A 15,526-nucleotide genomic window follows, 5' to 3' on the forward strand; every position below is an offset into this window, starting at 1 on the left:
TATATATATATATATATAGATATATAGAATAAGAATTATAATGCTTATATATTTCTAGAAAAGAAAAAAATTTCGAATATGAGTAATATAGTGAATAAATAATACAGTATGTTTATATGTGTGCATATGTATAATAAATTATGTATGAAACATATAGAAGACAAAAAAAGATAAGGAATAAAATCATGGATTGTAAAAAAGCATTGATATCGATTTGACATGCGATATTTTCTGTCATATCTCAGAATAAATATTTTTCATTGAAATTGGCACATTAAATTATAAATAAAAGTTGCTAATTTGTTACTAATTTCGTTTTAAGCATCAAGCATTTTTCTTGATATTTAATGTTATTATATTTTCAAAATATATTATAAAAGCATAAATATCATGTTTCTTTTATATAAGAAATATTTTTCAGAGAATTGGAATTGATATTATGTATTATATATTTTTTCAGCCTGAACTAATTAAGGAATACCAACATGTAATCTATCAGAATATAATAAAGGGTATGAAGGTTCTAGTAGATGCACGGGATAAACTAAATATTCCTTGGGAGAACTCTAAGAATTATGATATCGGTTTTCAATTACTCAAGTTTGAGAATACCATGGTATTGGATACTAGATTATTTCTGCATTATGTGCCAGCATTGCAGAGTTTATGGACGGATGCATCGATTAAAAGAGCATTCGACAGGCGAAGAGAATTCCAATTAGTAAGATCTTTTCTCTTTTTTTTTTTAATTGCACAGGTACGAATCTTGTGCATGCATTCGTGCAACTGATATAAATGTAATAATTGTTTATTATTATTTTATTATTTTTTAACTTATGTGTTGTATTTATATGTGATTTGATATTTCCAGAGTGATTCTGTTCAGTACTTCTTAGATAATCTTGATAGGATTGCAAGAGTGGTAATATATTTTACAATTTATAATTACAATAATTAATATATATATTTTATTTACTATAAAGTGTAAAGACAAATGTGTTTGTGTGTATGTTGTTTTGTAATTTTTATTATTGTCTACAAAGTGTATAAATACTTTTTAGGATTATACACCGACACATCAGGATATTCTACACTGTAGAAAGGCGACAAAAGGAATTTCTGAATTTGTAATACCGATTAATAATATTCCATTCCTCTTTGTTGATGTTGGCGGTCAAAGATCTCAAAGGCAAAAATGGTACCAATGCTTTGACTGCGTGACGTCTATACTTTTTCTTGTATCATCATCGGAATTTGATCAAGTCTTGTTGGAAGATAGGTATGTTATTTTTTTGTTTATTTTACAAGATCGTAAAATGAATGATAATGTTTTTGTTTGATTATCAATTAATCTTGTAGGAGAACTAACAGATTGGAAGAATCTAAGAATATATTTGATACAATCGTGAATAACATGATATTTTGTGGAGTGTCTATAATTTTATTTTTAAACAAAACGGATTTGCTCGATAAAAAAGTGAGGTCACAGGATACAAATATCCGTTACTATTTTCCACAATTTGCGGGTGATCCACATTCCATGAAGGACGTGCAAAATTTTATCCTCGATATGTTCGTCTCGGTTAAAAGAGATCCAAGGAAACCGTTGTTTCATCATTTCACTACTGCAGTAGACACAGAAAATATTAAAGTCGTCTTTAATGCTGTGAAGGATACTATTCTGCACCGAAACTTAGAATCCCTTATGCTTCAATAGTGTAGAAGTGGAGTAATTAATCAGATAAAACAGCTAGTAAAACAAAGGTATGCATCAGAAATTAACACTTAATATATTATTAATCCAATTTGTAGTTTTCGAAGAATATTGCAATATACACTACATCAAAACACATTTTGATAAGACAATATATATGTATGAATTATACAACTTTTGAATATTTACTTCATATATAGATACATTTACAGTAAAGAAGAAAAAACTGCCTAATGTAAAGATATATTTAAAAAAATTTGACTTTATATACACTGTGTATGCGTGCGTATACATGCATGTGCGTGTGTGCATGTTTATAAATAAAAATATAAATATATATGTATATATGTATATATGTGTGTGTGTATATATATATATATATATATGTGTGTGTGTGTGTGTGTGTGTGTGTATAGAGTGAATCATGATGAATGTCTCAGTATTTTACCATAGGAGATGAATTATCGACTGTAATTGAAAAAACGTAGGAGACCACGCCTAAAAGAGAAATATTCATCTCCCATGGTAAAACATTGAGACATACATTACGATTCAGTCTGTATGTATATATATGTATGTGTATGTATGTATGGATGTATGTATATGAGATACATTTTTATTATACTTTTGATAAATATTGAACGATTGCGAGATCATTACAAACTCTATTGTACATAATTTTGTATTCTATATATTGTCAATAATTTCTACGATAATGGTTTGTATAAAAAGAAAGGATCAGTTGCAAATAATTCAGTTTAAATTCTTCGGTTTTTTTGTGTAGCTATGGTTGCTAGGAGACATTATTAGCATTATTTATGTCATTCTATCTTCGATTTATATATGAACGATAAAGATGGAATGACCAATAATGCTAATTTTTCCAAACGCATCCTATATAAATAATTCAATGTTTTTCCCATGATTTAATATATATAAGATTATTGCTGGTTGATATATTAAACTAGAATTCACAAATCTATAATTAACTTATTTTTTATTTAAGATTAATTATTTTTATTATTGAATACATTAATCGCATGAAATGCCAAAGATAATGATTGCGTTCCTTCGTTTTATGTTCGTTATCATGCTTCTACATAATAGACTTTTAGATTCAACATGATGTTTTTTTGCAATCGTTTTTGGCATTCAAATGATTAAATAACAAGAAAACCAAATATTAGTTTTCAAGCCATATAAACCAAATGAAGCTAACCAGTTTGTGTTCAAATTGCTGTGGAAAAAGTTCATCCATTTTTTTCCGAAGGAGCAATGTTATTTAATATAATCAAGGTTGGAAAAGTTACTTTGTAAAAATAGCTAATTACAGTTACAGTTTGTTTTTGTTTCAAAAAGTAACTAATTATGGTTTCAAATTACCTACTTTAAAAAGTAACGAGTTACAGTTTTAGTTACTCAGAAAGTAACTTTTTCAGTTTGTTTATTATTACAGAACAACATGAGTAACATTTTGATACTATTAGAGCTAACAAAGAAAAAGATTGATTTACACTTTATATTTTTATATACATACATGTTAAACAAGTTGTATATGATAGTAGTACTGTAACTTTCGTTAATACGCCTTATACCTCGAAAAGTACTTAGAAAAAATGACTTTATTATAATGTTGGAAAGCTCTCCACATCAGCTATTAAATTAAATCTGGAATGAAAAATAGGGTTTTCGCATTAAAAAATCGACTTAACCTTAACAACATCTTTCAATAAATGTAATAAATAAATAGATCTTTTTCAAGCCTATAACTTATGTCTGAAAATTTTTTTCAAAAATGCTTTGTTTTCAAAACCTATTCAACCATTTCCAGAATTTTGATTAATTAAAGGACTCTCAATCTTAAAATATAATAAACAAAGCAATAAAAACAAGGTTACTGAGAGTTACAATTATATTAGAAAAGAAGAACGAAGTTATATTAAAGTTACTGAAAAAAATAACTCTAACTGTAAAAGTTTTTTATACTGATGCTAGATGGTCATCTTTAGCGTCAAAAATTTTTGATATTTGTCAATTTTTATCATGCTGCAAACGTCAACGTCCAACATCAGCATGAAAACACGCTTCAACTTAGTTACAAAAGTAAAAGTAGTATTTTCCAATCCTGAATATAATAATATTTAAATCTTTGTTTCTTACATCGAATAAATGAATTGTAGGCTGCTATTATTGTCATTTAACTGAAGATAATTATACATTAATTAAAATTGTTTTTCCCATAGATATCTAGCTAAAGTGCTGATATATATTGAATCGTGTCTTTTTTATATAAAAATTGTTTGAAAATATTAAATTCTTTATTTTTTTTTTTATGTAAATATTTAATTTTTTATATATTATGTATCATCTATTATATATCTTTATATACATAATATAGAAGAAATTGTATATTTCTTAAATTAAATACAATATATGAAGTACAAAATCATAAATTTTAAAGAAATATAATAGCAGCTGTTTTTAATTTGAATGTAATTATATCACATCATAAGTAACAAGTTTTATTTGTCTATTCTGTATATTTGAACTGATCCTTTATTGATTATTACACTTTTAGAAGAAAAATAAAATCAGTATTATTTTTTTCGTAGTATGCGAATTAACCAAATTTTTTACTTTCTACATTATTTACCAGATTAGAACAGCAATTTGTATGAAATATATCTAATTTAGCATTATAAATTTAATATTGTATTTGTTTATGAATTTTATAATTTTATGATTGCAAATGGATGTCGATTTGAAAAAAATCTGACACAGTTGAACTGAATATACCAAAAATTCTGAAGAAAGTAAATGTATTTTTTTGTAGTATAAATTATTGTCAAATTGTGTGTTTCTGGTAACAAACGTTAATATTGTTTTACTATGTGCATATGCATATAAACTGTATTTAAAGATTTTATGTAATAATGTTGATGATTAAGGAGATAGTTGGATTCTATGTATAGAATCAAATCATCATTTTTGTACGTTATTCTAAATTTTATCTTTTATTAATTAAAAATGGATATATACAAGATGTTTGATAATTATTTGTATAAGGTTTGTAGGTAAATAGAGGATAAAATTGATGGATAAAATTGAGTCGAAAAGTTCTGTACCATTTTGTAATTTTTGCAGTAATTAATGGGATATTAATTACTAAAGATTGTTAAATGAACCTGGATTTTTCGAAGTTTCGCGGTTTTGTTCTCGCCGTGCGCTTGCAGTTGGTATTACATCGGACGAATACATGTTTATTCAATCTTTAATAATTAATATTTTGTTAACTGTTACAAAAAATTACAAAATGATACTGCTCTACTCAGTTTAGTTTGCTGCCCACAAGCGTTGTTAATAATTAATAGACACTACGTGCATTTTGTTTTTGCACGCGCATACATACACAAAATTCGTAACATATGATGTAATCGAGATGATTTTTTTTTATATGAAAAAATAAGTTGAAAGCATAGAATAAATTTTTTTGGAATGAGGCTTTGTTTTCGAGAAAATAGACTTTAAATATTTTACATAGATTTAATTTATAAATTAAAACATTTAGAACACGTTAGAAAACGTTAGAATTTACTTCAAAGAGCAGAATTATGTACTCGACAGAATGGATAACATTTTCAACAATTTATAATATTTATCTATTTAAATGGAATAAAATTTATAATTCGTGAATATTCTATTTTTGTCATGTATTTTTGATTACCCAATACAATAATGAATACAAACATGAGCAGAGATAATAGTTTACATCCAAATCCATGAGTCGAGACATAATTAAGTTCACACGTATTCGACACATATGTAAAATCAATTTTTTCAGACACAAAGTCTTTTGAAAAAATTTTGTTATATGTTTTTGACTTATTTTTTCATGTAAAATTAGCCTCTTTCTGAGTTCACGAATACACGTATGTATGTATACACGTATGTATACATATATATGCAATACATATTTTTCTAAACATCATTATAGTTATGCTACAAGCCATTCCAATTCTATAGATTATTTATTACATAAAATCTTTGTTTTAATGTGTAAAAGTTTAATAAAGCGGTATAAATTTAACAAATAAATATTTGTAATACAAATATTTTTATTAACTAAAATTATTCTAATTATGTATTAAATTACACATATATGTATGTATATATGTATGTATATGTATGCATGTCACGTGTATGTATGTACATATATGCTGTGTTATGTATAAAAAAGATATTGAGGTATATCGCATTTAAGCTTTTATACATAAACATTATTTCATACAAACAGCTGATTGTATAAAAAATAATTGATAATCGGTATATTTTGTAAATGATATTTTTACATTCCTATAAAGATAATCAGGTCCAATTTCAACGTTTTTGTAACAATAGTATTGCCTTAAACATACCTTGTTTTTATACTAGTTCTTATGTATATGTCGTTTACATACAATTGATATGTTAATACTCCTCACACAGAGAAAACGTGTATGATTTTTATAAAAAGATTTACAAGAAATATAAAAAAAACATTCATCACATAAACAAATTCGTAAGTATAAGTTTTAGTAATTATATTTTATGTACAAAATTCTACGAACAACTCAGCTTAATAGAAAATTCTTTTGATATTAAGTAGTCAAATCATAGATGCGGTTAAAATTCAGGGAATTATGTTATTAGCATTTGATATATATCTTACATTATGCGGTTATATTTTATTGAAACTATATTTTTGAACTATATATCGATATATGATAATGGATATATCATATATAGTAACTCTATTAAGCTATTTATAAATGGAACAAAAAATATATATGTAAATGATACAAACTTGAAATTTTATTATAATAACATAGATTGAGACTATAATAAATATAACATATTTCTTAAAAAGTTTCAAAATTTTTATATCATTTTTCTTAAATTCTCTAAAATGATTTTGATACATCCAATTTAATCTACTTAATGTATTTCAAGTCATAAAAAAGTTGTATAAAATGCATTTAAGCCAAATGTTGAAATAACATCATATTTATATATACTTTTATTCATACTTACATTCATAAATTAAAAAGAAGGAAATAAGAATGACTATTTTATTTACTTTTTTCCTCTAATTAAAAAAAAGGATATGAATATTAAAATGAAGGAATAATGGATTGCGTATGTTTGTGTATACATAGATAATGATTAATTTTAAATACTCTCATTACTTTTAGCGCAGCCATGCTCTTTATATTTCATATTTTTCATTTAAATTTAATAATATTTAAAAAATTGTTTCCATGAAACTTGAAAACAATATTTTTTCATATTAATGCTGACAGACTTATAGCAAAGTATACATTCTGAATATTAGTTGGCAAATCATTACATATTATTTATATTAATAACATAAATTGTGTAAGCATAAAACTACTTTTTTATATATAACATATTAAAACCAAATAGGTTCGAATTAAAGAAATTAAAGTTTTCTCTTTTAACAAAAAAAATTAAAATTATCGTATTTTGTACAATTTTTTAATTTTTATATCTGATATTAAAAAAAAAATCAACGAAGTCATTTTAAATGGAATTTTTGTCAAAATAAAATTTAAGATAAAATATAAGTTTATTATGAATTCTTATTTTTCGATTCTTTATAATCACGCTTCTTAAAAGTTCCGTAATGGTTATATCGGAACCAAAATGACCTCAGAGCACAATTAACACATTACCGTATATACACGATTTCGTTCTATAAAATAAAAAAAATTACTGATTAAATGTGCTCTGGGATCATTTTTAACCCTAGTGTGACCACGAAGGATTATATTTAATTATTAAAAATTCTTGAATTTATAATTAGAAGATATTTTAACGTGTGACATTTTTATTAGAAGTTTACATTAAAATCTACCCCATTATTCAGTGGAATAAATAACAGTCTCATAACTTACATTCTATGTATACATATAATGTAACGAAACGAAATTGTTTAAATCGTGTATATTTTCTCATACTTTATAGTGATGTCTCTTTAGAGGTATAGAGGAGAATGTTCTATGTGTTATCGAAATACAATGAAAAAAATATGAAAAGGAGATATAATAGTAAACAAGAATAATGTAAATGGTACGGATGCATGATAAACAATAATCTGTGACGTTTAAAAGCACAATATATTTAATTTTTTTAACGGTACTATAAAACAATTGATAATAAATTTTTTGTAACATTTTTAAATTATGTATACTTCCTACATTTCGTGATTTTTATTGTCTTGCATTTTATTATATGTGAGCTAAAGAATGTAGATATATCGTGCCTTTTGTACATTGTACATTTGTATATAACAATATTTTACATGAATTATTATTACAATGTAGTTTATACACAAATAATAAACAATTTTAAAAGATATAATGGTATGTTAATTTACTAATGACCAATAGATGTTATATGATAAAAAAATATTTTATGTAACAATAGACTAACAATAGATATTAGTTACTGACGTTAGTTTACTTGTTCATAGAAAAAAACTTTTGGTTACTTAATTATATCAATGGAAAATGTATTGTCATTATAATTATTTATTATTATTTTTTATTTATTATTCGTGATTCATATATTAAGGTTCTCGAGTACTTATTTCAACCATATTGAATCATGACATCATGAGCGTCATGATTCAGTATGGTTGAGATTGATAACTCAAGGAGCCTTAAAATTATATATTATTATGTTATATGTGACCATAGGCATGGAATTATATCACTAATCAATGATATAAATGTATTTCGTATGCGTATACGTTAATTTTATATAATAAATGAGTACATCATTTTTTATTGTATTAATTATTATATTTATTTATATATTGTGATTTTATACAACGAGTATATCGTTAATTTTTACAATTGTGTGTACGTATGTGAAAAAAATAGCTTAGTTTTCAATCCTAATAATAGCAATTTTTCTTCAAATATTGCTAATATGCGCTAAATAATACAGTACAGAAAATATTTTATCTAAATACATCACATTGGCAGTTATTCTAAGCGATTATAGTAATTATATTATATTTGTTCAAATATTTTTTATATTACAACACATTTACATTTTTCTTGCTTTAGTAATATATAGTATCAAAAACGTATATAAAAGTAAAAATATAACTTCATTTTTTCAAAAGTTCGCGATATTTTCAATTAGGAAAAAGCTTGTAGAACTGTGTAGTCTTTTATTATATATTTTGACCATAAATGTCTGCATAACTAGACTACTCACTTCAATATGTTTGTTGTTAAGCATGTTCGCATGATGTAAAATAGTTACCAACCGTCAAAATTCGGAGGACTCAAATTTTGTGAAAATAATAAATTTGAAATAAGTGAAAATAACAAGTATAAAATGTAGTTTTCAATTAATATATAAAGAATTTTGCGATTTTTATTTAAAAATTCGAATTTATAAAATTCATTCAGTAGAAAAATACAATTAAAAAAAATTAATTCGTAATTTTTTATATAATTTTTGTTGTGATCTCATGTGATATATACTAAGTTATTTACAAATATAATAATATTGTTTATGCATAATAATATAATGTATGCATTAAAAAAGTATTAATCTATTAAAATTTAATTACAATTAATATTGAATTTTTTTCTTTGTCTTCATAAGTATAAATTTTTTTAGTTTTAAAGTTAAAAAACATTTTCGAAAAAGAAAATTTTTTCATAATAAAAAAATCTACATTTTTGCGAAAAATCATTGTGCTGATTTTTTTAAAAAACATTTTGAAGCTTAGAAATTTTTTTTATTTTTAATTTTAATTTAAAGTAGATTTTCCAAGTTATAAAATCTATTTTAAAATGCTTATTTGTTAAATTTTGTCCAATAATGCTACATCCAAGTACAATACTTACAAAAATAACAAAAATATTGAAAAAAAATGTAAATTTTCAATATTCAATTTTTGTAATTTGAGACTAAAGTATTGGTAGAGTCAAAACGTCAAAATTTAAAAAAAGTTTTCTCTTTAAAACGCATTTATAAAAACTTCTTTATTATTTTTTTCACCGGGATATTTAAATTTTTGTAAAATGCAAGAAATCACAAGCATCTCCGAATTTATGAATGGTAATATTATATGTACATAAATGTGTAGTGTTGGTCATATATATAATAAACCCATCACACATAATATGCATACAGATAATACATATGTATGGATGAACATAAATAAGAATTTTTTGGCCTCATTTTTATTTTTTTTTGATAACCGAAGTGAGCAGTCTAATTATAATAATCTTTTGAAATAAGAATTTTAGAAAATGGCAGCATCGATCGATGTGTATATTTTTTAATTCGTATTTTTTTCTCCTTACATTATAGCTCGATATATATATCGATTATTAAATACTATGAAATGCTCTTATACAGTTATTTATGTTTGTATGTTTACGCATATAACATAATCTTGATATATGTAGATTTGTATATATGATACGTGTATTCAAGGAATGTAATAAGTAATATATGCTGCAAAATTATTTTCGAAAGATATCTGAGAGAACTAAGAGATCTCACTCATAATAATACATGTTATATGTCGCAGAAAATTACAACAAATGCATATATATTTCTAGTTATCACTTTTGTAACGTTATTTTGATTTGTTTATTATTGTTGTTGCAAGAAGATACATTTCTGTAACTTGAAAAAGTATAACTTGATTTTTCTAATATGAAAATGTTAATATTTATTTTAAATCTTGTGCTTTTAAGCTGATAGAACTTGTGTAATTTCGTAGCAAGTTTTCCTAACTTATTACATCTCTTTAGAATAATATAAATATAATAAACTTATTAAAATCTGCGACTGTTAAACCAATTTTACACACTTACATTAAGAATTAAATGACTTTGTTCATTCGATATAAAGCAATTACATAGGTGTAAACAATTAATTTAATTAACGGAAACATTGATATGAAAATTATAAATATTTTCAACATATATAACAATCAACAACAATTAAGTTTAAATAGTTCTACGTTTACATATCTCATATATATGTCAAAAAAAGTGAAAGAAAAGTAATAGTGTAATTAAGATATAAACAAATATAATATCAGGAAATGTTGAAAAGAATTACTTAAAGGCATAAAAAGATGCCTTAATTAATATAATATTATGCTAACCTGAAAAGAACTTAGACATTTTTAATTATGAGATTCACATACGAATTATGCATAGAAGGATAAATATGTAAAATATCGCGTATTTTCTATGAAGATCTATCGCTTCGCAATATTTTACACGATAAATACCACGTTCGAAAAATTTTATATCCTAAAGCTTTAAATTTCAAATTTATAACTATTGCATTTTCAGCACCACTATTCAATTCGCACACAAGCTTCTTCTAATTGTACATAGTGAATATCGTCGTTCCACAATTCTCTCCGAATTTGTATACTCATAACAAAGTATATTTGTAAAAGACTTCCAAAATTGAAAGAATGTACAAGTATATATTCATTGTGCAAGCTATTAATATTTTCAAAAGTATTCTCAAACTATTGGTGCTTATTTATTGAGATTCCCGTCGTATTTATATAAAATTAAGGAGCCTATTCTGTAACTCTTAACTCTTATTCTGTAACTGTAGCACTATGATTGATAAGAGTTATAGAATAAGTTCCTAAGTTATAATGAAGTGTCAATATTACAAGGCAAATTTATTCTCTTCAGTAGAAAAACTTTGAAATACGCGTCGGAAATGTCAAAAAATTAGAGCTCAAGCTCTTCAGCAGTGCGCGAGAGTCTATGATTATCGATACGTCGTCGTTGGCTACGTCTTACAGCATCCGCTCTACGATACGGTTCGGACCTGAGACCAAGAAGAATATCTTCTAGAGCGCCATTGTACACTTCGTCTTGTTGCAACAGCTTTTTCTCTTGCACTAATCGTGTCTTATTCTTCAATTCGTTTATAACAGCATCCTGATAATATGTAACAGAATATTAAGTATAACAGAAAAAATTTTTAATATTTATATCGAAATTCGTGAATCAAAATACCACAGTAAAAAAGTTATTTTAGGGAATAGTAAATTAGGGAGATTAAAGAGAAGAAATTTAAGAAATTAAAAAAATTTTTCTTTAAATCTAAATTAGAGTTAGAGAGTGAGCTGAAGTTTATTGAAAGGTGAAACAACCTATATCTCACAAACTTACTGAGATAAAAATGTACACTTTTTTATTCAATTTCTTGAAAACTTTCTTTATTGTGGTTTAATTTTAATTCACAAATTTTGGGACATCTTAATATGTTTCATAAATATGTAGGGTGTCTAAAATCATCTATCTATCACCCTTATATTTTGGAAACCCTTATATTTGGTTAAAAATTATGAAAAATTGCGAAATACGTGTCCGCTCATTTTGAAAGGCTGTTCCTTTAAAGGGATTGAAGAGGTTGCAGAAGCTCCTCGAAATGATCGAATACGTATTTATGATTTTCATAATTTTGATTTGTTTCCAAAATATATAAGGGTAATAAGACTTTATAAACATCCTGTCTGTAACTTATAAAGTATTATAAATTATTGCTGTATAAATATACTAAAGTTTTAATAACATCTTATCGGTCTTATTTCTCAACATATATTTAATATTAAAATTACAGGGTGTTCCCAGGTTAAACCAAACTTAAAGTGTGAATTTAAGACTTCAATTATAATCGTAACTTAAAAAATCAATATATTTTAAACGAAACGTTTGTGAGTAAACTAGAAGAAATTTTTGTTTTAAAATCCTAAGTTCATATTTTATATTTAGCGGTTTAACCTGGAAATTCTCTATATATTATATATTTATTAAGAAATATAAAAAAGCAAGATTTGTTAAAATTATAATTTCAAATCAAGAAAAATTTAATACAATTTTACATTACTTATACGAAATTTTATAGCAAGTAAAGCGATGATAGAAGAATTTTCTCAGGCAACATCAATACGAGTTAAAACATGCAAATGCGTACTTTGATTGTTATTAATAACTAACAGATGTGATATAAAGAATATGAGTTTATGAAGCATATATGTACTATTATATATTATTTTTCTTGTTACGAGATAATTTCGAGATAAAAATAATTTTATCAAAATGATTTTAGGTAAAGATGCACAGCTTTGTTAAAATAAATAAAGATGATTTTTAATAATGTGTGTGTGTGTGTGTGTGTGTGTGTGTGTGTGTGTGTGTGTGCGTGTGCGTGCGTGCGTGCGCGTGTGTGTATATGTATAATATATATATATATATATACATACATACACACACATACATACATAAATCTTTATATTTAATTTATAAATAATAAGTACAAACTTCTATACTAATTTATATAAGATATTTAATAATACCGTTTATAAATAAAATAAATATATTTTAAATTACACAGTTCAACATAAAAATTATTTTTTTTCTTTCCGAAGTGCATAATACATATTTCAAAGATTTTTTTCATGACGAACATGCCGTTGACAGAACTTGGATAACACATCAGGATTTTGATAATTACTGTTAACTTATTTTCAGCAAATGATTATTTTTTATCGAATTAATAATGACTTATTTTATCGCATTAATAATGACAATTTGAATTTTAGATTTTCTATATAGCCGCAGTAAAAAAGGGCAAATACATACTTAAAAACATAATATAACAATAAATGTAATTGTAAATTGAATTTACTATAAAACTACAAAAAATTAAATATAAATTTTACGTATATATACTATTACACACTATTACACAAATTACAAATTGTCAATTCAAAATAACGGGTTAAATAGGTCAAATCCTATATATGAATTGTATTATGTTGTGTGTTTATGTATGTGAACGAGCGTTTAATTATTTATATACTTAACACAAATTTCTTTTACATAGTAATAATAATCATTGTAAATATTGTTCACAATAATACTATAGGTAGTTACTTTTACTTGGATTATTATAATGTGTCTTTATAATTTTTGAATAATAAATTTATAAATTTATATAAAATTTACTTTTATAGCTTTAATATATTATGCACAAGTTATACATTAATGCTAAAAACAGCTTATAAAACAATTTTATATAAGAAATTTATATATTTAAAAATAAAAATAAGAAATTAGAGTAATCGCTAAATAAAACTTTAAAGTAACCATCGTTATTTTACTGAAAATAATATCAACAATGATCATTCATAATATTTAAATTTATATGTATCTAATAAATAAAATACAAAGTCTGAAAATTATGATGTATTAATGATAAATACTCTATGATGCATTTTATTAATGAGAAAATTTGAAATAAATTTTTTGTATGTTGCATGTAATCAGGATATTTACTGAAATCTTAAAAAAAATTTCGAGAATTCCCAGATTTTTCTCCAGATATTTTTATTCAAAATTTCAAGTAAAATTAGAGAATGTTTTGAAGCAATAAAAGACAGGAATTCCATAAGATTATTATTTTCTATAACTGGAGTCACAAAACCTGTAGGAAGGCTCACTACAATAAGTATACTAATAGCATCAATGAATTATTATTACAATCAGCTGTATTGTCTTCTATTGTTATCCTGATTTTTTAAAATAAAAACTCGTGAAATATATTTATATATGAGATTGTACATGAATATACGCGGATGTTTGCTATGCTTATTGCTAAATGATGATTGATATTATCAAGAAAAAATGATTAAAGAAATATTTAAAAAAAAAACACTGGAATTTAAATTTAAAAATAAAATTCCAAAAATTTTCATAAGTACCGATAAAATTCAATAAAAATCCAACAATTTCAAGAATTAAAAAAATCCTCTAAAAATTTCAGATTTTTGAAATTTCAAATAATAAATATGATAATGTGTGATATGTATGTAGATATTAAAAATCATACGTTAATAGAAGGAAGTGAGTGAGGACTTACATGTTATGTTTCTACATTGTTATGTTCTGAACTCCAGTTCATTAAGATGGCGGTGTAACAGACTCTTGTTCGAGTTACAGCAAAATTTCGGTGACTTTAAATCCAAATAAATATGTAACAAATAAAAAAAAACAGATGTTTATAAAATTTATGTGTTTAAGAAATGGAATAACTATAAAAGGCACGCGTAAAATAATCAGGATTGACGTAATCGTTCAAATCCCTGTAAAACGCCATGCTACGAGTACACAACATGCAAAAAAATGTCTTTTATTTATTTTTTTTAATAATCACTTATTCATTTACTCGCTTCGCTCTATACGCATACATATGTTTATGAAAATATTTATAATTATACTACTTTTAATTTAAAGTTTATGAATTAAAGCTTGATATCAAAAAATGATACGCGCTCATTTGATGATTTTTAGTAATTAATTTCTCATTAATTATTGTGAAAATTGCAAAATGGACAAAACTTTTTATCTTAATTTAATTCGTTTTACTTATAGATACATGAACATTTTGTAAAATTAAGGTATTCTCGATATTCTCTACATACATATATACATCTTTATAAAAGTACTTATAAAAATTTATATCTTTCTTCAAATTTTAAGTTTTTTCAAAGAAATAATAAACAATTATTTCGAACCACGTTTAAATGTAAGGATCAAAAATATGATTTATTTATTTTTATAAGTTTTATAAATGAATTATAATATTACGTAATGTTAATTTTAAATACATTTACAATCATTGATGTTGTAGAAGAGAAACTTAGACAAATATAAATAATAATATATATGTATATAT

General features: G+C 24.2%; 2 protein-coding genes across 3 annotated transcripts in view; one reads left to right on the forward strand and one right to left on the reverse strand.

Moving 5' to 3' along the window:
* LOC108689176 (guanine nucleotide-binding protein subunit alpha homolog) overlaps positions 1–1,777 on the forward strand; it is a 3,888-nt gene extending 2,111 nt beyond the window's left edge. Inside the window, exons 2-5 of the mRNA XM_018195832.1 lie at positions 461–721; positions 872–922; positions 1,062–1,279; positions 1,360–1,777. Coding sequence (XP_018051321.1) covers positions 461–721; positions 872–922; positions 1,062–1,279; positions 1,360–1,717 — 888 coding nt within the window. The 3' untranslated portion in view covers positions 1,718–1,777. The remainder of the gene's footprint in view (positions 1–460; positions 722–871; positions 923–1,061; positions 1,280–1,359) is intronic.
* A 9,364-nt stretch (positions 1,778–11,141) lies between these two features.
* LOC108689151 (formin-like protein CG32138) overlaps positions 11,142–15,526 on the reverse strand; it is a 26,537-nt gene continuing 22,152 nt past the window's right edge. Inside the window, exons 17-18 of one of the 2 annotated variants that reach the window (XM_018195794.1) lie at positions 14,711–14,804; positions 11,688–11,724 (exon numbers count right to left, since the gene is read on the reverse strand). In XM_018195794.1, coding sequence (XP_018051283.1) covers positions 14,730–14,804 — 75 coding nt within the window. In that variant the 3' untranslated portion in view covers positions 11,688–11,724; positions 14,711–14,729. Of the gene's footprint in view, positions 11,725–14,710; positions 14,805–15,526 lie in introns of both variants that reach the window. The other variant, XM_018195793.1, reaches the window with a different exon arrangement.

Source organism: Atta colombica, unplaced genomic scaffold (genome assembly GCF_001594045.1).
Source record: "Atta colombica isolate Treedump-2 unplaced genomic scaffold, Acol1.0 scaffold261, whole genome shotgun sequence".
Taxonomy (NCBI): domain Eukaryota; kingdom Metazoa; phylum Arthropoda; class Insecta; order Hymenoptera; family Formicidae; genus Atta; species Atta colombica.